Below are 27,253 nucleotides of genomic sequence, written 5' to 3'. Positions count from 1 at the left end.
TTTTTTGTTTTGTTTTAATGGGTCCTGTCCACTGATTTAGAAGAGCAATAAGCCACTTTCACCTCTAGTGGCTTAGTGCTTAATTAAATGACAAATCGGAGGATTGGTTTGCAGATTGCCTGAATTGACGTCAATTGGATTGGTTAGGTGACAGAAGCAGGCTCCGCCCCCTCCGGGCCAAGGTAGAGCGTGCTGCGAGAGGGAGGAGGGAGCAGGGGGCTGAGCTGATCCCACGTGTGACGCTTTCATTCCCGGCTCAGTAATATTCTCATAGCGGGGCTTTGCATATCTCCTGCCCGTATCTGTGTGTGTCTGTCACTGTTACTGTAGTCCCAGCCTATAGTTTGAAATAGATATGGAAGGAGACGGGAGTCAAGCCACATCCGGAAGCCTAAACGACTCACAACATGACCCGGGGTAAGAATCTTTCTAAATTTAATCCAAAGGTACGGGTTTTTTTCATGTTTCAACATCTTAGAGAGGACTTCGACTGCCGTGTTGGATTCGTCCCTTCACAGTACGCACTTAAACCGGTCTGTTTCAGATTCAGTTTAAGACCTCAGCTTCGTAGCCTCCCCCTTTTACGTAGATAGACTATAATTACGAAGCGCGAATGTGTTTTCATAGTCTTCCTTTATCCTTTAAGGTCGCTTTTAGAAGTAGTTAGTCGTCAAAATGGCCGAACTGACATCTGGACTCACTTCTGTTGTGTTTTCCCCTTACAGTAAAATGTTTATCGGTGGCCTCAGCTGGCAAACCTCACCAGGTGAGACTGTTATTCTCTTTTACACCGTGTCCAGTATTTCTTGTTGTTTTTGTCGCTGTGACTGAGTGCTCGCTGCTGCCCGTGTATGTTCGTGCACTGTGCAGTAGTGTACTGTATGGGATATCTCACTAGTGTGTGCGCACGATGTTATTTTTGATCTCAGTCCATCTGAAGTCCTCTATTCGACCCCTATGCGCATCGCGGGGTGTTTTTATTTCAATTCAGTGACAACAGCATGCCCATATGTTTCTGTCAAAATGACCCGACATATTTTCTCTGTTCACAGACAGCCTTAGAGACTATTTTAGTAAATTCGGAGAAATAAGAGAATGTATGGTGATGAGAGACCCCACGACAAAACGCTCAAGGTAAATACAGGGCTTTTTATCTACTTTTCCTTCCCCAGTGCATGCAGCGATATCGCTCACTTTGTCCGTGTTTCGTATTAATCCAGCGTGTATGTGTGTTTGTGTGTCTGCGCGTGCATGTGTTCGTGTGTGTCCCCGTGTGCGCGCCTGCGTGTGGTTTCACAGCAAGCCAGATAAGCTTAAATGCTCACTGCTGTAAAGCTGCAGCCCAATGCAATTTGACATTGACTTTGTGACTGCACCACAATGTTGGTGTAGTGTCGCCCCACATTATGACATACAAAATCATGATCAGCAGTGTCCACAGATTCTCTTTTAAATCTGCTATAGGACGTTCACAATGTGGATTATAAATACATTTACACACACATATTGTCACAATAATAAGGTCATAGGAATATTATCTGAAGTATAACATGTAAAGTCTTCCTTTTACTCATTTTGTATTGCAAATAAATATGTTTTCAAATGTTGTGTGTATATTTTAATATTTGTGTCTTTGTGTCTTTTTTTGCAGAGGATTTGGGTTTGTTACGTTTACAGATGCTGCCAGTGTAGATAAAGTCTTAGCTCAACAACACCACGAATTAGACTCAAAGACGGTGAGTTAATTTTATCTACACTTAAATAAGTGTGTATTCCTTGCTTAATGTTTGTACTGCCAGTTTAACCTGTCATGTCATAAATGTGGGACTTTTTACTGCCTTAAGGGCTTGTGGGTAAACACCTCTTGCAGGCTGTGTGGATCAAGGTCATGTAAAAAGGCTAAATGCATGATGGTACCCTTCAACACTAACAGCTTAGCAATAAAACACAACTGCAGGGGGAATATTGTCTGTGTTCACTTTCGCTTCTTTGGATGATAGCGGGTGACACGCCCCCTTCTTCACTGTGGCCACATGTGCAGTGTGCACATATCTCATGTTCCACTGAAGGGCGTGCTGTCTCAGGCCCGCTGCCACGCTACTGTTTGACCCAGCAGATATAGCATTGTGTAACGCCTGACGCACTGATACTGTAAGTGTAAAAATAGGCTTTACCCCAGAAGAAATATTGCCCTAATGTCAAAAACTGAGTTCTGAATTTGTGAAAACTAAAGCTTAATTACATTTTTACATAATATTTAAAGTCCTTGTTCTTTTCTAATGTAAAACAATGTATTTTGTAAATGGTGAAAGCAATAACCCTTATGAAAGCATGTTTATTTTAAGAATCATAATTGCTTGCACAAATTTGGGAACTGATTCAGACATACACCCATGCACTCCTTTTAATGACAAAACGTTGAACTAAGCGCATTGTACTTCCCTTTGACATTTTCAGTAGGTTAATAATTAAAGATGTCATTTTTTGAAAGATGTCTGTAGTGATGGATTAGACAGAGTTCAGCTGAAATTCGATTTGGCTGGAAATTCAACTCAGTAGGTGGTAATATCGGGGTATGCCAGCATAGTTCTGTGTGTGCTACCTTAACAGAATGCAAGTCTAGATGGAGGAATATGTTTAAGGATCTACTAAGACAAATTGTACTTGAGGGTACTTTAAAATCGACATTTGTACGGGATATGACCAGTCATTTAAAGGTGTGTTGTCCATTATAATGATATTTTTTATTTTAAGTGCTTTTTGTACTATTTTTCTGCAGTGTACCCAGTGATGAGTCTTTATTTCTTTATTTATTAGGGGGCACTGAGTTTTCCAGACAGATATATGAACAGCTGACTGAGGAAGGCTTTACTTCTTCTCCAAACTATCTATTTCTACCAGTCTAAAAAAAAAATATTGTTTACCATTCATAACAAGAGACATGCATACCTTTTACCAAATTATTGATAACACTTTAATCAAAATTCATTACTGGGCAAAAAGATGATGGGCATGCCATAGATAATTAGCCCCCCCCCCCCAACCCATAAGGTCCTTTTATGTTATGCTCAGTGTATCAACTAAACATTGTGCTTTAGTGTTCCTATGTCTTATGGAAAAATGATAAGGCCACTGAATCATCAATCATTACATATATAAAGGGAACAGTAATTGAAAGTGATGGCATTGCAAATATCTGTAGAGTACATAGATAAAGATTATGTCGCTGTGGGAAGAGGTAATGATTCAAACACGCTTTGACACAGAATATAAGGCACTTTGGCAACTTTAAGCACAACATTTTGAATGAACAACTTTGTGACAGCATATACTTACAGTAAAGGTCAGGGGGAAACGTGTGCACATTCTTTTACCTAGGAGTTGTCCAGTTTATTTCCCTTTTTAAAACGGAGCAGGTGTTGGTTCAACGCTTTGCCGAAGGCACTTTGAGAGCAGCAGCAGCAGGAAACAGTTAAATTCCTTGAGGCTTTAAAATGATATTCAGGATATTCATTGGATTTAACTTTGTGACCTCATGGCACAGTCTCAGTCCGCTGCTACTTCAATGTTGCAACTGACTTATTGATTGCAAAATAGTTTTCCTACTTTTTTCTTATCTTCAAAGTTACCAAACTTTCGCCTGCAGTTATTGTCATTATCCATATGTAGAATATACTTGGCCTATTTTCTAATGTATTAGGCTGGAGGTAAAGCACTTTTATTAAGTGGTATGCAAAATATGTTTTATAAAATGTTTATTTTCTCAAATTGTGAGCCCACTGTTCTATATCCACATAATAAAGCCTGAAAGCGTTTCAGCTACAGATATGTATATTAACAATTGTAACTTATCACATAGCTTATAGTTTGTATTTGCCAGACTAATGTCATACTCTTCAGATCTGAGTGCCTCACCCTGACAGCTGAACAGCCACATTTTTTTTGTAAATATCTTTATTGATTTTCTCAGTTTTTTTTTACAAAAGCAAGTGATAAAGAACATGTACATTCGGTTCCAATTCTAGTAATGATATATACAGACATGCTGACCAATCAAAATCTCCATTTCACAAATAAAAATGTCCATTTGGAACAGCGAGATTTTACCCAGAATTGCGGCACAGCACTAAACTTGTTACATTTCTGTCGTTACCTAATTGGAACATTACACAGGGCTTTAAGTGAACCCTTAGACATGTAACATCATACGTATCATTCCCTTTTATAGGGTAGTTTATTTGGTAAAGACCATCTATATGTTGGTGTGGTGGATTCTCATTGTAAATATGTTAAGGTATTTATCAGGGCTTTTCTCCCTGCTTTTATTAGATAGCATATAGAAGAGAGCTGACAGGAAATGAAGGGAGAGAGAGTCCTGGCCAGACTCGATCACATGGTCAGAGTCTTAAACCCTTAGGCCACCAGACAGCCTCCAAGAAATATTTTTTACCGTCTAATAACATAATTAATCTTTATTTAAAAAAATATATGGTGCCAAATAATGTTTGCATTCCTGTTTGTTTTTGGATCGAGTTATTTGCTTTGTTTTGATAGCCATGTGATGTGTCTCCCTACTCTCAAAGCTAAAATGTGTTGATGGTACTGATAGTCCTGTAATAATGATGATAACTAATGTCTCCGTCACAATAAACAACAAAGTGAAGCCGAAGCAAAGCTTTGTTTGGTTTGACATTTTTATAATCAGATGAGTGTTTGACAGTATAATTGACACACCACAGATCCTGACTCAAATACATGCAGAAATTGATATTTCCTAGCTGCTAATGTGCTGTTGTTTATCCGTTGGCATCCAAATAGAAGATTGCAAACCTAAGGCAGCTGTCTGTGTTGTTTTCCTCACCATTAGTCATTGGGCTGTATCTGCTGTGCTGTTGGATATCTCAACGCTCACTGCTATCAAGATCGCATTGCATTAGGATATATCATATCTGTTTTTATAAAGTTGCTCGGCACGAATGAAAAGAAGGAGCCGAGTCCAGAAATTGTGGATGGTTCTTGACGCGTTTGCAGATGTTGCTTCGATACAAACCTCCTACTTTCGCAGTGCTGGAAAGAATTCTTACCAATGTTTTTGTCCTGAGTAACCTTGAAAGGCGTCAGTGGCTGGAGGTGCTGTGACAGGGAACAAGTTGAGTCATATTATTCAGTAGAAATCATACCTACCCTTTATTATCTCATTTTATGAGTGATTTAGTTTAATGGGTGTATTAATGAATGTGGATTTTATTTGAACTATTAGTTAAATGCAAACACAAGAGGCATTTATTGTTTTGCACTGATACCACACTCCTCATTATATTCTTTATTACTGTGACATCCACACAAATGCCAGGATGTGCACACGATCACAGTAGTTGTTATTGTGCTTTTTGGATTTTTTTCACGGTGTGGCTGCTTTTTTGTCCGGTTATGAAAACACTCAGAATAGGATGAATGTGAATGAGACATATGGAGAAGCACAGCCTGGGGCTTCAAAACACACATGCTGGTAATTCAGAACATATTTACCATTTTTCATGATGCTTTGTTCGGTTTAGAAATGTGCAACTCAAAGCATCTGTTCCTGAAGATGTTTTCCAGGCAGGCGGGTATGAACAGGAGAGATCATAGCACATGATTTTGCATTTGAGAAATACACTTGTGAGCTTAACAAGGCAGTGGATTGATGCAATGTTGGCATAAAGGCTAAACAATGAATCAAAATGATATTATAGTACAATAATCACATTTCAGGAGGTTAAATATGTTTCGCAATACTTCTAAATGCAGTATTGCAGTTCGCCAGAGATTTAGAGAGTTAAATATTGTATTCTACACACTCGAAAAGAAATCCCTCTGTTAATTTGATTAGATTTCTCAATGAGAATGAGAATAATAATTCTGCCATTCCTCACAAAAATTGTGAATCCTATCTTAATAATTGCTATGATGTATATTTTCCAAATGGTTCGGACCTAGTTGCGTCTTTAAATGTTTAACGTGAAGCGTTTATACTAAATAAAATGATCAAATATCATAAGAGACCTGCCATTGCTAAATCAAATATATACATTCTTCAAGGCAGTGTGGGAGAATTCACCTCATGATAAACAATTTATGGTTTCAATTCTTAATTTTTTTCACCATATCTATGTTTTCTTGTAAGAGGAAACATTCTATATGTTCCAGGGTGTTCCATATGAATAACCCCTGGTCAAATTGGACCCGCAGTTCTGATGTTTAAGGTGAGGCAGGGAGCAACCCAACAGAAAAGGCACGGATGAGCAGCTGTTCTTGGCGGATCGAAATCCTATTCATCAGATCGGATTAGGTCGTGAAGTCAAATCAGTGAGCTAAACTCTGACTCGCTCTTGTTTAAGAAAAGCAGGTGCTCTGTCTTCTGCAGTTAATTATGGCTCAAGGCGTTATTACTTCACGCTGTATATGTCTCTTGTCGGTACATACTGAACATCAGATGTTTGTCAGGCCGGTAATGTAATATCTTCTGTTATACCTGTGAATCTGGATCATATTCATAACGGTGTTGCATATTTCCTTTTGTAAAAATTCTCATTATTGATTTGGCTGGCTTTAAAAAAACTCCTTGAGGTTTTATCCAACAGCTAAAAAAAAAAAGAAAATCAGTACGGATTGACGGCACAGATATGAAACATTTACCTTTTAATTTCTTGTCTTTTCCATCGGTATCTCACAAACACACCTGTGGACCTGCTCACACACTATAAAGTCGGGGTAAAAAGCTGCGAGCTTTGATAAGCCGTTTCCTTTTAGCTTAAACACCGCGCCATCATGCCGGTGTAGATACGTCTTAAGAGAGAGAAAAGAGTTTACCCAGGAGCCGCATTAATACATGAAATCCTTTTTATAAGATGTGAACTTAAGATATAGGCTGTTTCTCGGCACAGATCTCCAACAGTCGCATGCAGAAACGGCCCACAGAGACCCTGTAGTAAAAGGCTGTGGAAGATAAAAGATGGAGGGGGTGGCGGGGTAAGAAAGGGATGTTCTCATTTATTATGTTGACATATCAGGTTGTATGATGTCTTGAGGAAGTCTGCCTTTGTTCAGTCTGGGATCATGTTTCATCATAAAATAAAGATGCAGAGAAGGAACATAGGGTGATGTAAAGAGGCCATAAGGTGAGAAATACTTGCGGACACACTGTAGAGGCCAGAGTTGCTTAATAGTGAGCAAAAGAGCTCCCGACTACAGCTTCTTCCCCAGGAGTGCATCTTTTAGCTTGCCATTCTATGGTGCTCCGCAGGTACTGAACTGTGTACAGTTGTGTAGGTGCTATCTGAGGTTAACACGTTGCGAAAGGCTTGCATACCGTAATTGCAGTACCTTTTGAAAATGACATCACATTATAGCTTGTCTCTCAATTGTACATAAAAGGTACTGCTACCATTAGAGGGTTTTAGTACCTTAATCAAAGGAACAGAGGACCCCATACAACCTAAATTACATACATTTCTAGATAACAGATGCCTCTTATAATCATACCTGTAAGAATGAAGAGCTGCAGGAGTGTATTTACATTTGCGGAAGGTTTCAGATCAACGTATCCTGAATGAGACCAATTTAAAAATGATAAAAATATATGATGTTAGGCAACATCTTTTAGCCTGTGGACTATTTAGGTGTCATATTGCTTCTATGTCAAACAAGAACTCCACTTTTCTAACCAATAAATCAACAATAGAGAATGTTGTTGTCACGTTTATTTCTATGCTCCTTAATGAATTTCATGACCTTCAGTCTTAAAACAATAACGGAAGGTAATTTCCATGTGTTTACCTGCTTAATGGAGCTGGTTTCCATCGTTTGAGCAGCTAATCTGGCAACTAATAAAACGTTATGTTCAAAGGTGGAGCAATTTCATATTCAGAGCAGATTGTTCACTCAACTCACAGTCAGGTTTCTAAATATCTATGTGCCGTTTACTTTGCATGCACGGCTTGTAATGTTTTCATGATAAAGACATTTCCTAGAGGGGGATTAATAAAGTACTTCAACTGCTACTAGATGATAACCATACAGCTGGATGGGAGGTGTAGCTATCTACAAAGACGTTACGTGGCTTTTAATTTATGTGCTTTTTGGTTCAAATAACCCCCTTAAAAAAACAGCTTTTCTACTTCTACATCAGTTTGTGATTTGTTCCCCGAATCAATTTCAACAAATCAGAGTATGCTTTCACTTGTTGCATTCAGCTGATGGAAAACAACACTGAAAGCACAGCACAGCGAGGATAAAAGTGTCCCCCCCCCCCCAAACACTTAAGGAAAAAATAGTACTCAAAAACAAAAAGGACAAAACACAACATCACTAATATGTTGGCGTTTTTTAATAAACGTTAAAATCTTGAAGATATAAATGAGAACAGACTGGAGGGAAATTTAGCAAGCACCTTATGTGGAAGCACCTGGAACAAGTGCACTACCCGGGTCCGGTTGACTGATCCCAAACCCTGATGGTATGTGAGTTACATAACCAAAATGTTTCAGGAAGGAAGAATCGGGTCAAACCAGGACAGCATGTTTAAAGGTTTGGTTTCACAGTAAAGTCAGTGGTGGAAAGTAACTAAGTACATTTACTCAAGAATTTTTTGAGTACATGTACTTTCCCTATGTATGCTACATTGTACTTTTAATCACTACATTTATTTCACCACATTAATTACTTTTGCAAGATCCTATTTAGATACATAATTAGAATTGAAAACAGCTCCAAAATCAAAATGTAAAACATGTTACTGATCACTAATTATAATCCAGTGATAGAATGTATATTATTCTGAAAAACGGACAGTTGGATGAGTACTTTTAGATTTAGTACCAAGTATATTTTGCTGCCAATACCAAGTCATATTTAAAATGCCAGACTTTTACTTGTAACAGAGTATTTCTACACCACAATTATATTACATTAACTTAAGTACAACATCTGAGTACTTTTTCCACCTACCGTACCTCGATACCACCATATTTTCGATATTGGTCTTAGGTATGATGGCACTTTAAGCATAAAAACTCACACTTTTTTACATATTAATATGTAAACCAAAGGGAAACAATTGCTTTATCTCTCCTCCTGTTCAAATTTCTCAAAGGAGTCATTCATCAAAAGTTGTGACCTAAAAAGGTGCTGCTACAACATTTCTCTGAAGGATTGGTGGTCCTCTTTGCTTCATTTGGTTTCCTTGAGAGTAACTTAAAACAGTCCACAGTAAGCCTCATTTCAACACTGCATATAATTGCCTATTTTGGATAGTTGTAGTATTTGCAACTGACAGAATTATAGGACTTCCATTGTGTTTAACTGCTCTCTTCTGCACGGCGAATCGGAAAGCCTTGTAGTAAAAAATAAATTCTCAGCAGGAATGAAAAACAATTAGTTCACAATATGCTGAAATGAGGTTTAATAGGTTGTTGTATAGGCTTAAAAAAAGTAAGATATATTTCCAAGTGTATATAGGACTTTGGTATTCTACACATAATGTGTTGTCTTTGCTCAAATAGGGCGCACAGAATAATTGAGTTTGAATTGGTTATGCCTGGGGCTCAGTGCTAAAACAAATCTTTAAATGAAATTCATTACAAGCAGGGTTGCCATACCCAGGTGTTATTGAATTCATTTCTCATTTTGACTTGATTTAAAAAGATTACCGTAATAAGTGAGACTGACAGAAAAGATGACAATGACATTGCACATCATGGTTTCCCTTCAAACACATTAAAACGTGCTCAGTCTCATCGGCTTAATTGATCTGTGCAGATGGTGTCTTTATGTTCTTGTGTTTCTTAATTTGTTCTGTTTCCATTGTTTTCCTCAGCAGAAAGAGGCTTCTTTTTCATAAATATATCAGTCCGTGCTGAAGGAGTAACTTTTATGGATGCATGGAATTTGAATAGTAATTGTAGATTTGAGTTTAATACGAAGCAGAAGATATAAAAAAAGGGGTTTTCAGTTAAACACAAAAGCTTTCCTTTTGTTTTTTACAATTTCTTTGGTAGCAATCCAAAGACAATTGAGGTTGCTGTTTGAGATAGTTCCTCTACATTGTAAGGGCAAGGTTGATGAGACCCCCCCCCCCCACATACCAGTGAAATTAATGAGGAAAATGTAGTTAATGAGATAACAAGCATAAGATGGAGAAACAGGCTGATCTGACGCATCCTCCTGGTTATTTGGCAATATCTGGAGGCGTCAGAGGCCTCAGACTCTCATTTTCTCCCTGTCATATTCAATCAGCGATTCCTGCCTAAAATAAAAGCTGCGACCATGACCGGCGGAGCGATAGTGTGGCTGGCTGGCTCACTAACTATCTCCTCTTTTATTGTTGTAGTTGTTTTTTTTATCAGTTGACACCATCGGAAAATGATCTTGTATCACCAATTGTAGTCAGTAATTAGCAGTCTTTTAAATGTGCATTGCCAAAGTGCATCGCCACATACCTTTGTGAATTTGGCCATGAAAGCCAGTGAGCGCCATCAATAGTAGAACATATCAAAGTAATGTCAGGGATATTCACCAGTGATATCTTTTCAGATCCTCATACTGCATACATTTTACTGCCATTGCTCAGTGTTGAAGATATTCATTTTAGATCCTAGTTTGTTTTAACCCAGTTGCACGGTGACAATCCTGAAAAACTTAGGTGACCTGTGTGTAAGCAGTTATTGGGCCAAATCTCTGCACCTGTCTAATTGTTGGCGGCTGTATAGCAGGGAATCATTTACTGACTGATAGGTTGCTACAATGCTCCATTGTGAATGAAAGCTGCATTTTTTTTAGTTGAAGCTTTATGTAGTAAAACACTTTATTCAGAAAGTTAAATAATACAAAATGTATGATATGATTATATGATTGATCATATGTCAACTATTTGGTAAGAAATTAACAATAGATACAACTGTTAAAAGTAGTTGTTTCACAGTTGTATTAAAAATGTAAATGTGTATTATATTATTATACCTTTTAATTCAAATTATTTTTTGCAAACATTGTAATAGAAAAATAATCATTTATTTGTACTCATCTGAATTGTATTTTCTTCTTCTACCCTGACTACGGAACGTTTACACCATTTATTGGCGATATTGGTGAATATATTTTGTATAGACGTGCTGCTACGAAAAACAAAAAAACGATCAATCGTTGTTTATCTGTCGACTAGGACATTGTGGCTCATCAATGATCCGGGAAAAATAACATGATCAGGGCATGTCATTTTCAGATTTTTCACTGCAACGTGACTACAAGGGTATTAGCATATTAAGATACACATAACCATGACTCAGCCTTTTTGAAAATAACTATAACCTTAACCAGAGTGGCAGACAGAGGGGGAAAAAAATAAAGGTCAGATTAAACAAAAGTCAGGTCCAATATAGCAGAGCCATTGTGCTTTAGAAAAAAAAAAATCCTTCCCATGTTCTAATCATCTCTTTGTTGAGGCGTTTATGTGCACTTCATTAAGGATTGCAATAATTTTGAATCGGCTCTTGAATGCAGATTTAATGTAAAAAATGCTTATTGAATTCAAGAGCAGACTGTTTGTTTCGCCACAGGCAGCTTTTGTAAATCTTAATGGCTTAAATAAATTCTTAACATTGTGAATTGAATTCATCACAATTTGAATACAATTTGAATCTGTATTACTGCTTTTAAAGTCCCAGTATTTATCCGTGGCCACAGAGGATTTAAAAATATGAAAGCTTGGACTCTGGGGTGCCTTTTGTGGTCTTACAGTATGAGAACTATTTTTGAACACCTATTCATTGCTTTTCACCAAACAAAAACACCGTTTCTTTTAACAACAATTTATTTTTCTCCTCCTCAGATTGATCCTAAGGTTGCCTTTCCACGTCGCGCCCAGCCTAAGGTAAGAATAAATTGGCCACTAACCCCGCTCAAAGAAAATGATTATGTCTCATGTCACCGGCTTACCTAATTTTGTGTGCTCACACAGCAGACACAAAGAAGCGGCGGTTGTCTGTTTGTTATTGTCGAGAAATACCTAGTGTGGCTCCATTGTTCTCACCTTGCCTGTGCTGTTTCACCAAAGCAATTAAAGTTGGAGAAATAAGACTTAAAGGAAACGTTCAGCGTGATTGAGGTTATGCTGATTTATATACACATCATTTTTTTCTGTGCTTTTATGCTTATATTTGCATTTCATCCCTCATTATAGTTGCTTTTAATGTCACCATTTTTAAATGTGTTATTAGAAAAATAGCTCCATGCCAATTTTAGACTGCAATAGTGTAATCAGGCTTATTGTGTGTTTATGCAACAGAGCATAAATGTGAAACCATCTTATTGGTTTGACGGGGGAACTTGTAACTGACAGGAAGTGGGTTGTAATATATCTGCAGTCATCTATTGGTTGGAAGTTTTATGCAGGTGTGAAAAATAGGCTAGGAGAAACAATAACACCCCGTTCTGTGTTGGCTGTTAAAGGATTTTTCAAGGTGCATGTTTTTGTAAAGAGTTTTATTCTTATGATTGTTGATTTCTCTGACAGTGATGTTACAGTTGCTGCTGGAATTATACGTCTATTGAGTTGTTTTCTTTTGCATTTGGCATTGAATAGGATTGAATGACATAAGTGATTAAGAAATATCTGTAATTGTGGTGCATGCATGTAGAAATAGTCACAATTAGCATTAAAACAATGGGTGATTTAAAAGACAAGCCAAACTCCAATCATGCAGGAACTGATGTACGAGGTCCTCATGATGCGTATTTTCTTTTTTTTCTTCCTTTTCTTGATTACTGGTCTCGAGCAATTTCTATTTACTATTAAATATTCAGCGTGTGCAGATGGTTCTGTGGCGTAGTCGAGGGCTTTGTTGACATACCCTCTCACACCATCCCCCAGCTTTAGTGTGAATGCACGGTACAGTGTAGCGCTATTCAACACCACCATCAGGGCTTTTTCCACCTAAACCAGGTGGAAATCGATAATAGATTTTCTCCTTCCCACTGGATCAGAGAGAGGCATTGTTAAAGAGTTGGTCAGGTTTCAAATGAGGAATTGGCAGTGGAGGCTTTCAAAGCCAGAGCACATGGTGACTTAAGGATATCGGCATATGGTTGAGAAACTACCAGCCTTTCTCCACATTTTCTCGCACGCCAAGTGTATCACTTTAACTTCTTCCCTTTTGAGTCTCGCTCACAGAAGTCGAAGGTGCAATAAAACAGCTCAGATGGTGGTTGATGCTTCCAATTTTTAAATGAACCACAAACTCCTCTCGCTGTCGCAGTTATTGTTAATCTTTTTTTAAACACTGTTATACCATTTCTTTGCGATGACTCAGGGAGGGAAATGCAATATTTTTGTGCTGTTCAACTACATGTTTGTCATTCCACCTTGCCTGGTTCATAACTCAGTGGAATAATGACACCATAACAGAAGTTGTGGCACTGCAAAAGCCCCATGCCAATGATTTATAAAATGCCTAAAGGGCAAGCTTGTTAGAGAAGAAAAATGGTTGTATTGAATGTGGATTATAAAGGATCTAAAAGCAATGGGATTAACATTGCATGGGTTTGTACTTTATGTTAAATTGATTTAAGACCTTTAAAAGAAGTCCCAGAGTTTCCCTTTTAGAAAGTCTTCTCTGTTTTGCATTCTGCTTTCTTTTGTCCCTCTTTCCCCTCCACTGTCTGCCCGCCTGGCTGCTTATGCAGCTGTTGAATAGGCTCCGTTCTCATTTAAAGAAGCTCTGCTTGGCAGGTACCTCAGTGGCACAGGTTTCGGGGAGCAAATCGTGACGAGACCAATCAGCGTTAATTTTCTCACGGCTAACAATGACCTCGCAAGTAACCCTGCCAGTGACCTCCTGCTGCTGAATGCTGCAGTATGGTAAAACTATACAGTATGTACAGCACGTAGAGTAATGCTGAAAACAGACAGGAAGTGAAGGTGAACGCAGAGGACATTTCACTGTAAACAACTGAAGGTGTTTGCACCGGGATGACAGGATCACAGGAAAAACAACCTGTATCAGCAGGCCTAACTGACACTGCCCCAAAACATGGACATTTCCATTGTTAAGTGAGGGTCAGAAAAACAGCGGGGAATGCTTTGGGCAACAAATAATCATTAGGCAATAACTGACCTTTTAGTTGAATCTGATTTTACCTACTGCAAAGTCGACTTGCTTGAACGTTTGTATTGGTACTTGATACGATTCTGCTGAATAAAAGTAAAACATTTATGTTTTTAAATGCCAGTATTATACCTGTGTGTAGGTCATGATTATACACCGATAGGCCATCAGTCCCAATGCGAATTATTTGTACTTTTACTTGCATTTAACAATACATTTGATTTTTGTAGTAGTTTGATGTGACCATCTGCACTAGGATACTTGTCAAGGGTTCTCCCCCGGGGAAGAAAACCAAAGCCCTGGTCAAATAGCAAAACATGTGCAAAAAAAAAATGCAAACTGACACATTACTAATGAATAATGTCACACATCTAACGCTTATCTTAAGACTTAAAAGTGAACGTTTTGTATTAGGAATAGAGGCTGTGCTCACTCTTTGTGTCAAAGGTATCAGTGCGGACTAGTCCACGGATATTCAGGGATTACGTTTTCTTTTGATGATTGACAGATGAGAAAGAAAGGATTACACAATGATGATGTGATGCAAGGTGTTTTATGCACATTCATTTATGCCTTATATCCGCCCTGCCTATTCAGCCGGGCTGGGTGAGCCATGGCATTATAAGATAGGCGGCTAAAAGTAGCTTTAGAATTCCAGCATTTCAACATAAATGTTTCAACGACTCAACTCTAAGTTTCACAACGGCTACAATTGTAAGATTGTTTCCATTATCAATTACTGTGCTGATTAGTTCCTCGAATAACTGATTCAAGGTGATTTATTTTGGTTTTGTCATTCCAAAACCCAATGATATTCGCTTTATTGGATATAAAACAGAGAAAAGCACAACATCTCCTCATTTGATAGCAAGGGGCTGAAAATAGCATTTTATAGTATTTTTGAATAAAAAATGACTCGGAAAAAAATCTCTTAAGCTTGTGTTGATCAGCTTATTTTAGGCATCTAACAACAAAAACATTCTAAGCACCATTGAGAAAAATGCTTATTCATTCCTAGGATTTCTGCAGCACTTTTATTAGTCCCTCCAATAATATCTGTCCATACTGTCCAATAAGGGAACCCTTATGGCAGCAAGAAATAGTAAGTCCTACATCTGTGTAAAAAATGAATTAGCTTAACCTTATGAACGCTCATAAGTCATAAGTTCAAAATGTTAACTTATCATTTCCACCATGACATCAACGATATTGCACCTGTGTCTTAAAGTCCTGCATCTTTTTTTTTACCAATCTAAAAATGTCCACCCTACATGCATCTTAGTGTTGTGGCTGCGTATATCCTAGAAAGCGGTAAAGAAGACAGAGAGGTTTCCCTGTTTGATATCAGACAGGTTCATACAGAGACATGGCCGGCTCTTAGTTTCCTGGAAGAATCAAAGCGACGATTCCGCCCGACATCGCTCGAGATATACCACTCAGCTGTTGTCGTTGTTACCGCCGCAGTCGCTTTTGTCTGCAACAGCCGAGTAACACATAACCATGGCATGTCCCAGCATGATTTTAATTGCCAGTGGGACTGTGGCCACTTCAGTGGGAGATGAGTTCTGATGGTTTGTTATGGAAATGAAAGGATGGAGCAGCAACCATTTACAGAGCAATGGGCGGATCCTTTTTCTTTCCTGTACCTCCGTAAAGACAGTTGCCTTGTAAGCCATCCTGAAAAGGTTGTCACTGTGTCTGTGAGACATGAGACGGGGAACAAATAACATGTGTACTGCACAGCTGTAACAACACATCGACAATATCTGGTTATTTCGTTAATGTCAGTGAGGTGAACTTTGCTAGTTGCGGTAAATCTGGGCTATCTCTCTGAAATATCGTCTTAGAACTGTCCCACATTTTTAACTCCAGCTCTAGACAGCTGTGACTGTAGCTTCCCTGTTTGTAGCCTGCTGTCTGTGTGGGCAGCTGGAGCTTTCACTTTTTCCCTTTTGCCTCTTGTCTTTTTTCTGTCTTACTCTTATTCTCTGTGAATGACAAATTGACCAGTACGTCCAACGTCTCCACTTGTCTGTGTCCTACAATTCTCAAGGACGGTTCTTCCTTCCCTGTAGAAAAGACTCCCAGGTGTGTTGGAGATTCCTAGCTTCAGGTTTAACAAAGTCTTGTCATAATGCTGCATGAAGTAAATTCACGTCGTGATCACCTTTGTCTTTGGACCGTGGACTTTAAATCCACATGTATACTTAATTAAAGAAGCACAGGTTTGTTTTTTTATCCAAAGTCCCAAAGTTGTCTATTCTCCCATCGTGTTCTCTTTCACTACATCTCTCTGTAACTTTCCATGCTGCCTTTTCAGGATTGCCAGGCCTTGCAAATCCAGCCTTACACCTTGCTCAGTTATTTGATCTAGATTTAGCATTGTGATATTCCCCTTCTCAAAATGATCCTTATTTGAAATCACACAGCTCACTGCTGGGAAAATGAAACCTCTGTAGCTGCCAGCCCCTTTGAATGTCCCTTTGAGTTTATTAAAAGCACCAGCTTCCCCCGTTCCAAGTCAGATCTGCACAGCTGCGCGACTCTGAAAGAATATTCAAGGACAAAAGTCTTTAATGTGGAACAGAATGCCATATCAATATCTTTGTTCAGCTTTACAGTTCATGACAATGAGCCCTCCCAAATGTTTATTATGAGATAGAAGATTATTTCTTATTAGACATTTCATATTTCAAGGCATTTCTACCGTGCAGATGGCACACGGAGTGGAAGAATGAGAAAGAATGCTATGTTGTGCAGGCTATTATTCAAACCCGGCGTCGCGTTTCAAGGCCTATGGAGAAGGTCTTATCCTGGTCAGCGACCAATATGCGCGGCTGAAAACATATTTTCTGTATTTCTCAGAATAAATGCACTTTTTGAAATGGCTTTTACAACTGACACTAAATGCACTGACGTTTCACTGAAACCAAGAGAGACTGAAGACGACGGAAAAGTGACAGGCGAGTTGATGGGAATTCTTCACTGTCACTCTCCCCTCACCCCTGGAAAAAAAACAGATGTGCAGACAATGTAAATAAACCCTGCTTTAGATGGAGGATGACACAGGAGTTGTTTTTCCCTCTGTGGTAATGGCTACTGTGCTGAAGCCGGAGACGGGTTTTAAATCCCTGACCCGTCAGCTCCTTTGCTTTCAGCGGCCTCAGTGGAACTGCTCCAGATGAAAACAGGGCCAGGGCACAGGCATATGAATGACTGTTTGTTTGCTGGTCAGACACAATCACCGACAGAGTGACCCAGTTAACGGCTAGTCAAAGCGACGCTCAGTTTGATTCATGTGTGTTTTCTTAGTGCGTGTTTCACACTTTCTAAATGTATCCGGCTTCCCTCAAATATTTATGCTTCAATGGAACGATTTGTAAATGCGAATGCTAGTGTAATTATTTTTTTTTAACCGCAGATATAATATAACCACACACTTCCTTTGTTTGAGTAATTGCCACAGCGCTTATAAATGGAGTGCACATGTGTGATTCTTCCTTCTCGGCCTCCCTCTTTTCTTCCCTTCGGATGCGGGTGGAGAATAATTAGGTTTTCTAGGGGGTTGAGGGGGTTTTTCTTACAATGCTTACCAATGGCAGCAGTCAGGCAGGCTAGTGCTGGCAGGGCAGAGAGGACAGAGGGCTGTGCAGGAGCCTGGCACTGCTAAACCTGATGCTGACTGACAGTAATGAGGACAGCCTGCTAGGCGGGATGGAGAGGAGAGCAGACAAGAGGAGGGCATGGTCCTCCGCTATACCTCTCAAGACCTCTTATCAAAGCCTCTGTCCGTATGCACACATGTGCACACAGAGATACAAACAACACAAGCGCACACCCTAAAACACACGTGTAATGTGTAGCAGGTAGCAAATGCATCACTGGGCTGTGCTAAATCAGCCTGATTTGGCCTTACTCATGACCTGGTATGAATGTCCTGCCCGTCTGTATCTTTGCGTCATGTATACTGGTGCATGAATGAGTCAACCTGTATAAATACCCACCCCCCACCCTAGGAAAAACAACTGATTGATAGAATCAGAAATCTATTATAATAAAATCTGTGGCAATCTTGTGCAATAAACCAATTGTAGTCTGGAAATATCACTGTCCTAACCGTTTGATTTCTCTAAGGTCTCATTACTTTAATATGATATTTATGTCACTTATGCTACTCATTTATTTTAGCCATGGTTGTGTACTTATTTGTCTTTTATTTTAAATGCTATGCCACTTTTGCTGAAACACAGTAAGTTGGACTAATAAAGGAATTCTGCTTCTGAAATAACTTTTGCAGTGTAATGCTATGTGACCTGGTTAATGTGAATATATCATAATCAAAACCCAATTTTTACAATAGGTATAAAACGTACACAACACTGCTGTCCTCAAAGCTGCCAGGCTCCTTTCTGATTGAAATGGTATTTTTATGTCATATAAGATTTTGTTTTGATGCACTGCATGACTGATGTAAAAATAAAATAAAAAGAAGTTAAAAAAAGAAATGGTATTTTAATCTTGCTGATCATCTTAGAACACACTTCACTCAAACTAAGCAGAAATAAAGCAAAATCATAAAAACGAAAAAGTCTTTGTTCCATCTCCTCTGTTCCAACAGTCATTAACGCTGGCTTTAGTGTTTAAAAAAATACAGAATAAAAACCAATATTAAAAAAAAATAAAATGAATCACACTAACTGCTTTTGTGACTCACCAGAACAGACACGAAAGGCAGTTGGAAAGAATTGTGTTTTTAAGTGCGTCGTCCATGTTTATAAAAACCCTTGCATACTTACTTTTTGGGGAAAAGGGCACAAGTGTTTGTTGTTTTCTGGTCTCTCATCAGAAGAATGTCACTGACACAGTCTTTGGTCAGGACAAACCAACAGTGACTCTGACCTTGAGCCCTCCGCAGCTGTAGCACTGATCTGTTTTAGTGCACAGCGATCATTTGACAGGTGGATTAGTCAGTCATGTTCAGCTTTTCTCATGATATGAACATCTTTTTCCAAACTTCTTCAGTCTGTCCAAGTCCAGTGTGAAAAACTAAGACGCCATCTCTTTCGGAAAGTGGCCTTTTTTTTCAGTGACCTATTTGAGATTGCGTTTAAAAGGAGATACTAAAAATAATTAAAAAGGGACGTCCCGTTTAATCAGGATGATGAGTTCCATTGTGTTGTCAGTCACACACATCACCTTGCTGTCCAGTTTGGATTTCTCATTACCTCTCACCACCTTCTCCCCTGTGTCTCTGCTTCCAAACATAAGAAGTCTGGGATTTGTACTACAGGGTGTGAAATACGCCATCCGTAGCAAGAGAGGCTCAGGTGTGACCAGATGTCTGCAATTACAGACATATATACTATATACACTACAACTACTTACAAAAACAGCCACCTAAAAACTCATGGACTTAAGTTTATATCTAGTTTGTGTCTTTTCTGAATATAATACAATGTTTATGTTTGATTACATTCATTTTAATGCAGATTACATGGAACATTTTATCTGCATTTTTGTAATTTTTTGTACCAGAAACAGTTCACAATGTTTAGCACCGGGCTCACTAGTCCAACAAATCTATAGTTTAAGTATATAATATTGTAAACAAGTGACCATAATTATCCCAAACTCAACTGTAACCGTTACCTTTTGACCTTGATAGAGGCCAGGGATTGGAACATCATTCGGTAATATTTGTTGTCCTTTCTTAATCTGCCTGTAGGTTTTTCAAACTTCATCATCTCCAGAAGTGTATTTTTAAAGATACTGTATCTTAAGTGTATTTGTACTTCTGAAAGTAAAGCCAAAGCTTGATCATTTTGTGTCGTTCGTGTCCGTCTGATTGGAGGATTAACGGACCGGCTCACTGAAGTGTTCTGCCATGATTGGATCCAGTTGGCATTGTAGAGTAATATATCGTAATCTCGCAGGTCAGATTGCTCTTTCTCACTTTGACGTTGTGTGACAGTTCATGCTCTGTAGTTTTTGTATTTGCTGTCCTGTTATTTTCTTTTGGGGCACAAGGCTTTCAGATTAAGAATGATATTCCTTTAGCAAGACAAGCCTGACAGGTTATTAGTTGTGCCATTGTTGGTAGTGTGATTAGTAGTGATGGCCAATAGAGTGCTGAAGGAAAGATGGGTTTTTCTTGGGCCATCATGGAAGTCAGCATCGCTCTGGTTCCCCCTTGACAAAAAGCCAATGCCTTTACATTTTGGATTATTGCAGAAAATGAACCCTTTTGCAAACAAAAAACTGATCCTGACAAATTTGTGATATGTACACGTTCTGATCAACAACAGAACAGTCACAAATGAATACACTTTTTAAGTGTAAATGCATCAGCAGGAGCAATAAGCTAACGTTACACTATAAACAAACTACACTTTGGTTGTATGAAATAAACCCCACAACCACTAAGCTTCCAATGTTTCAATTGTTTTAATTATTAAAAATACAAGTTGGAAAGTTTGCCAGAAGGGTTCGCAATAGTGCAAATATAAGATATAAAGGCAGACTGGTTTTAAACCGCAGTTTAAGATGCAAAAAAGCTTCAAAAACCCCCCAAAAGACTGAAAATGCCAATTCCGGGTCTTTGGGCTTCATCATTTGTGTTACGTTTTCCTGGTTCAGCCCATAGACTGTACAAAATATAGAGTGGACGTCATCTCCTGTGGCCATAGTGAAGCTTAAAGTGAGCAGCTAATGCCGTTGCCGTCTAATGAGTGACAGCTAATCTGACTCTCGGCTAATCCAACAAAGGGCATGATCTGTGGGGCTAAGACGGGCCGAGTCAGGCAGCAGAACACACCGCTTGTGACCTGAAATGCTGCCCAGCTGTCACTCAAAGAGACCATAATATGTAACTTCAAGCCCTTATAGTATATCATCAAACCTCATCAAAGTTTACCCGATAGATAGGGGAAATTAGCTGTAAAGACCAAACCGTTTCCTGTACAAGGCTGTGATATTTGTATTTCTGTTTTAAGTTGGCCAATTGAACATTGGATCTATGATGACGGACTTAAGGGTTAGGGTTAAGCCATTCTTTGAACTTCAGTTTTTGAAACTTCCGCACAGACTTAATGTTTAATGACTCATGGTTCGGACCTTTATTTTCAATAGTTCACTGTATCCACCGAGGTTGCAACATTAAAGCTCCTTTAATTCATTTGAATCATGTGGATCATTAGACTAATTTATTATACTTTTGGTGCTGGAGTCACTTTTAATAACCTAGGCCCCAGGGATTCACAATCACCAAAACCGGTCTCATGTTTGGTTTACTCACAGCTTTCACACAGTCAATAGACCACTAATAATAACCAAACATGACTGGATGGACGCGAAATAACAAGCGGCAAACGGAAACATATTCTAAGCTGTAATTACATATTTCAGAACTATTATTTTACTTGTCACTCTCCGCTGCCGGGTGATTCCTTTCCTTTTGTGTTACACCCCCGAAATATCTTCACTGGAAGGTGACTGTGGTGTGTCTGTTGTCACTTTGATGCATAAATATTATGTAATTAGCAGAAGGCATTTAGAACATTGATTCCTTTGTCGCTTAATTAAAATGTGCCAAAACGATCGGCTATTTATTTCACTCCAACAGACGAGTTTTGATAAAAGATTAAGAACAAAATTGACAAGCTCAAGAGTATTAACATAAAACAGATGCAAAGTTGTAGAGTAGTCCTAATACAGGAGGCCAAATTCAGTCTGCCTGTATTTCTGTGATTTCCACCTTATGTGGGAGCCACTGGAAGGCTGCTGTTATGCACATACTGTGTCCAGGCACTTTAATAGCTCCCAAATGGCCCCAGTGTCAGAAAATCTGTGTCGTATTGTTAGAATCCAAGCTATAACAAAGCATGGCCAGAAAGATATGCAGGAGTACAGACAGTCGGGCATGCTGCTCCACATTCACGGTGGAGAACCTCACCTGCTTTCTCTCTGCAGTCACATGCTCGCTAATTTGTCATTCACTTCTGTAATGATATACAATTCTTCAACCTAAATGGAGATGGAATACAGATTCACATCCTTTATTATCCCATGTGGGGAAATTGGTTTTGAATAAAATTGCACATTTATTTTTATACCATGACATGATGCATCTGTTTCTGTATTACGATTAAAAGGAAATACAGAGAATGAATGCGTTAGACACCAAGTCTTTCGATGGTGAATTACTGCTCCTAAGTCAGGGCGCTAAAGAGCTTAGCTGTTCCTCCACATAAAGCCTCGGTCCTCAGCTGTGACCTTTCTCTTCCGCACATCATTCACGATTATACTGCTGACAAGTTGGCTCATGACAATAATTTTTCATTGGAGGCAGTGTCAGCCACATCATATATTATCATCTGGATAAGTTTGTGTTATGTTTGCATGTAGGTTCTCCATTCATTTGGCTGTTTATGTGCATGTGCTGGAGATTAGATTTTGCATTTAATTCGACTCCTAAAAAGAATTTGGATGTGAAAACAGTTTTGCAGCAGTGGGAAAAATACTTTCTAAATGAATGATGCGTAACATGAATAAACAAGGTGCTAGTATACAGTTAAAGTAAGTATGCAAGTGAATGTGTATAAATAGAGCCATTAAATGGCCAGTTTGCACCTAAATGATGACACCAAATCATGATGATCACATTAAACACAAAATGAAGGACGATGCATCAGGAAAAATGAGACTTTTATATATGCATACGCTAACCATTTTTACTTGCAATTATTGCTGTTATTGTACACGAATGAACACATTCCAAATACTGATTTTAACAGCCAGTGTTACAGTCTAAATAAATTATTGTAATGTTTAATGAAAGATGTTGTTTCCAAGTGTGTCTCGTGTGGAAGTCACATACACGACTTGTCATATTTGAGTGCTTTGGCTGCAAATAATAAAATGGACCTTGTAGCCACAGCAGCCTTTTTATTTTTGTCAAAAGAAAAAACAAAACGCCATAGAGCTATTTTGCTCTGCAGTGGCAAGCAAGTGGTAAGTGCACAACAGCCATATAATTGATGTTTAATTAACGCAATAACAGTGGTTATTATAGAGCCGCAACATATCTTTTAGACATTTTCCCTAACAAGAGAAGTTCAGCATTGTTTAGAAACTGTTTGGCGCTTAATGGGTGACAGTGCTAATTATCTCCAAAGAATACCAAACCGCTACGTAATAATTCATCAATTGTTGACACACTTCTGAGTCCTTTTGAGACGGTGACCTTGAAATGCACTCTTTAATTTCAGTCTCACTAATCCACCCACTCCACTGATCATAAACACTAGCTACTATTTTTATAAAAGGACATTCTAAATATTGAGAAGTGCTTTCTCGGTAATTAGAGCCAATACATAACTAAAGCAATTACTGGACATTATCCAGATGTCAGATTGGGTTCTCACAGATTTGATTTATTGTGGAAAATGTGAGATTTCAATATTTTCCTTTACAATTAATAACTTTCAAATTAAACATCCTATGTCTTTGCAGCACATTGTCAGTGTCTTGCAACTTGCATACCTATCATCGACTGTAACATTATTGCTCTGTTCAGAAGGCTTTGACTTCCACATGGAGGTCATCCCTTTTTAAATAAAATAAATGAGAGGACCTTATTTAATTGACTGTGATTGACACCGACCCTATCCACATCTGCTGGTAATTTATTCCTTCTCATCTAACTTCTTTTGCGACTGCTCTGCAGGTGTGCCGTCGCTGTGCCAGCAACTTTGGTCACAGAATTAACCAAAATGTGTTCTCGCACCTACATGCTGTATGTGGGTGGGCCATACATTTGCAACTCTGCCTGTGCTCTCACCTCGATTCATTAAGAGAAGACCCCTTGTGACACTGTCGGAAAATGCAAAAACAACCTGTGTGGAAAAGAAAGCGTCGTGTGTGCGTGTTTGTGTGTGTTTGTGTGTGTTTGTGTATGTTTGTGTGTGTTTGTGTATGTTTGTGTGTGTGTCGCTGCTGCAAAGTGGAGAATGTGAAATAAACCGAGGTAATGCATGAAGCAGGTCAAGTCCAGCTTGTAACAATTATTTTGTGACTTAATTTTCTCCTGTGTTATCATACAATAATGAAAAGTGTTGACAGATTCATTTCCGTGCCGCTACCGCCTAGGACTATTTTGCGATTTCTAATTGATAGCTACATGCAGCAATTTTATTTCACTAGACAATTTTATAGCACTTTTAATTAGTCCAACTTTGACCTTCTGTTCGCTTTGCATTTATATTGCTCCAAATTATTTTCACCTTCTTTCCTCATTAACTTTTGTCAAATGAATGGAGGCATTTGCAGTCTATGAATCCATATATGCACTGTATGAAATCTGGAGAGACGCAAGTGCATTGATACGAGTCCGTCACATTAATATTTGATTGATTCGCAAAATAAATATCCCCAGTTTTGACCCTATAGATAAAGGGCTTACACAATGGAAAACTATAAACTGATTTAGTACAAATACATCAGTGGAAAAAGGCTATAAAAAACAGTTAGTCGACTAATTGGCTAAGAGGGGAAACCCTTACATACGTCATTAGGAAATACAGGTGCATAACCAATCTCCACATGGAAGTTAATATCTCATGTAATGCTGAGCAGATGTGTGCATGGGTAAATTAATAAACACTAACCTCTTGGTAGAAAAGGTAATTGGACTTTATCCAATGGAAGAATATTGCATTTCTATGCAAACATGCATCATTTATCTTTAACTGTTGAAACGTTAAGCTGTAGCAATTGTTGGAGTGATTTATGGTGACAGAAAATGGTACAGCCTTTCCTGGATGAGCACTACAGAAAGATCATTTAAGTTGTATTGAGTGCAAACTGTGGTCCGTGTTGCTCTTTTGGAGGATTTGCATCCCATGTAAATGTCTCATCAAAACAAGGGCGGTCATTCGACACCAGAGGAGAGGAGAGAAACGGTAAAACAGAGTGGTGAATGACAGGATTCCATTCATTGCAAATGGACGGCCGCAAAGAAGAGCAGGCCGGGGGAGCTGTAAAAACACTTTATATTTAATGAAGTTCTTTCCTATTAAAAGTTGACCCCTAGTTAGCATTTGAATGACATGGCAGGAAGTGTGTAAACTGGATTGTGTTGGCTCTGTTCTCAAATTACAAACCACAGTGCTTTGTCCAGAAACCTTGACATTAATGCTGTATGTCTGAAAGTAATTAAACCAAGAAGAAGTAATCCTTTTTTATGAGGACATATAATGAAAACTCACCTCTTCTTTCACTTTCATACTGTACGTTTTAATGCAGATACCATCCCACTAATAAGACAACCCAGTCAGTTTCTGTTGGGCTGTTTAGGTCAGAAAACATGGGATTCATTCATATCAATTGCAGACTCAATGGAAAATACCTTGACGCCAATATTATTGCAAACCAATCAGAACAGAGTTTTTTCAGAAGGTGTTCCTTAAAGAGACAGGAGCCAAAACCGTGCGTTTCAGACAGAGACTCAAAACAGATTTATTCAGACTGACAGTATAAGAAAAATAATGTGGATTTTTTAAATAATAAAGCATGTACACATGTTATGGTAAACCCATAATAAATATATGAGTCGGAAAATGATCACAATATGTCCCCTTTAAACTTACGCCTGCTAATGTAAAGGTTTTCAAAAGAGCACACAGATTTTGAAGTGGCAAGTCACGTTTGTCTGAAGAACTACATTTGCATAAAGTAGACAGGACCTCCACTGGGAATTAAAAACAGCCAACACGAGCATTCATGAATGCATTAAAAGTAAATAGTGGCAAAGAGTTCATTAACATTATTGCTAGTTATATGTGGCGCCACTTAATGAGGCCCTCTATTGAGTGGACACAGAAAGTAGAAATTAAGAGCTTTAAATGTGACATCTTTTGACCTTCATTCTTTTCTGTTGATCGTAGCAGGTTTGTGTGTATTTGAATCACTCATCTCTCAGTATAGGAGTCTTTATCTGCTTGGTTGACTTTATAACGGGAACACTAGTTTAATTTCCTTACCTGCTTAATTGAAATTCACATCTCTTTCTCCTGCGTCTTGCTAGTGTGTGTGTGAGTGTGTATATGTGGGGCGGATATTAGTGGAGATGTATTTTCATTCTAAAAAGTGACAGGTGATGGACAGGATCTCACAGACAATGCCCCCACACACACACCTCCCTCCACTCCCCTCCGTCTTTTTGTCTGCCGCACCTGTCTTTTAGATACCTTTCAACCTTGTCTCTTTCTTTTGCTCTCTCTATTCCCAAGTCCCCCTTTTCCCCCTGAATTGCCTGGGTTTGATAAATCTGAAGCTAAATTTAGAGACATATTTCCCAAAAAAAGAGAGGAGTGCAGACGAAATGGCCTCTCTAATGCATGTTTATCATCTTTTATTTATCTCTTTGAAAAACGTGAGGTCGGCACACGAGTCCCCTCCTCTCTTTTGTCTGTATCGGTTTCTGTCCTCCAATTAAATGTCAGTGACCACATTATTGTCCCACTAGACATTTAAACTGACACGATATTCAAATGACATAATTCAGCTCGGTATGCTTGTGCTTCATAAAATGAGGGGCTTGTTGAGGACCTAATGGAATATCTTTGCCTTTTTTAAATTACAGCTACAGACGTGGTGTCATCGAGTGCGGCCTTCATTACACTCCTCTTATTTCCCCAATTCTTATGTTGTTTGATTACAATATGGCACCCACTGTTGAGGGCAGAAATGATGTGAGTCCAGCCTGGAGTGGTTTCAGCTGCACCTTTCAAGCCTGGCTCATCTGTTTTGTCAAGAGAAGTGTTCGCCACAGGCTTTCACATAAACTGAATGTAGACCTGGACGCATACAAAAAGCCCAGTAATATTTGAAGCTCAAAAAAATCAAATGTCGGGCTATCCAGATTTTTGAGGGTCTGTAAATGCATAAAGGTTTTGAAAATATCAAACATAAAATCAAACTTGTCAAGATTCAAATGTTGTCAGTATAAAGACAGCCCATTATTTTTACTACGCGATTCATTTGGTCAAAAATAATTAATGACAACAATATCACCATTTTTATATAAAAAATGCTGTTTTTTGCTAATTAAACAC

At 38.6% G+C, this 27,253-nt stretch overlaps 1 protein-coding gene across 13 annotated transcripts in view; it reads left to right on the top strand.

Annotated features, from left to right (window-relative positions):
- The first annotated feature begins 200 nt into the window (after positions 1 to 200).
- The window catches only part of LOC134871779 (RNA-binding protein Musashi homolog 2), a 249,768-nt gene continuing 222,715 nt past the window's right edge, over positions 201 to 27,253 (top strand). For all 13 annotated transcript variants that reach the window (XM_063894679.1, XM_063894680.1, XM_063894673.1 and 10 more), the window contains exons 1-5: positions 201 to 417; positions 726 to 766; positions 1,053 to 1,134; positions 1,652 to 1,736; positions 11,867 to 11,908. In XM_063894679.1, coding sequence (XP_063750749.1) covers positions 356 to 417; positions 726 to 766; positions 1,053 to 1,134; positions 1,652 to 1,736; positions 11,867 to 11,908 — 312 coding nt within the window. In that variant the 5' untranslated portion in view covers positions 201 to 355. The remainder of the gene's footprint in view (positions 418 to 725; positions 767 to 1,052; positions 1,135 to 1,651; positions 1,737 to 11,866; positions 11,909 to 27,253) is intronic.

This window comes from Eleginops maclovinus, chromosome 11, assembly GCF_036324505.1.
Source record: "Eleginops maclovinus isolate JMC-PN-2008 ecotype Puerto Natales chromosome 11, JC_Emac_rtc_rv5, whole genome shotgun sequence".
Classification (NCBI taxonomy): Eukaryota; Metazoa; Chordata; class Actinopteri; order Perciformes; family Eleginopidae; genus Eleginops; species Eleginops maclovinus.
This window is presented reverse-complemented; position numbering and strand designations above follow the sequence as displayed.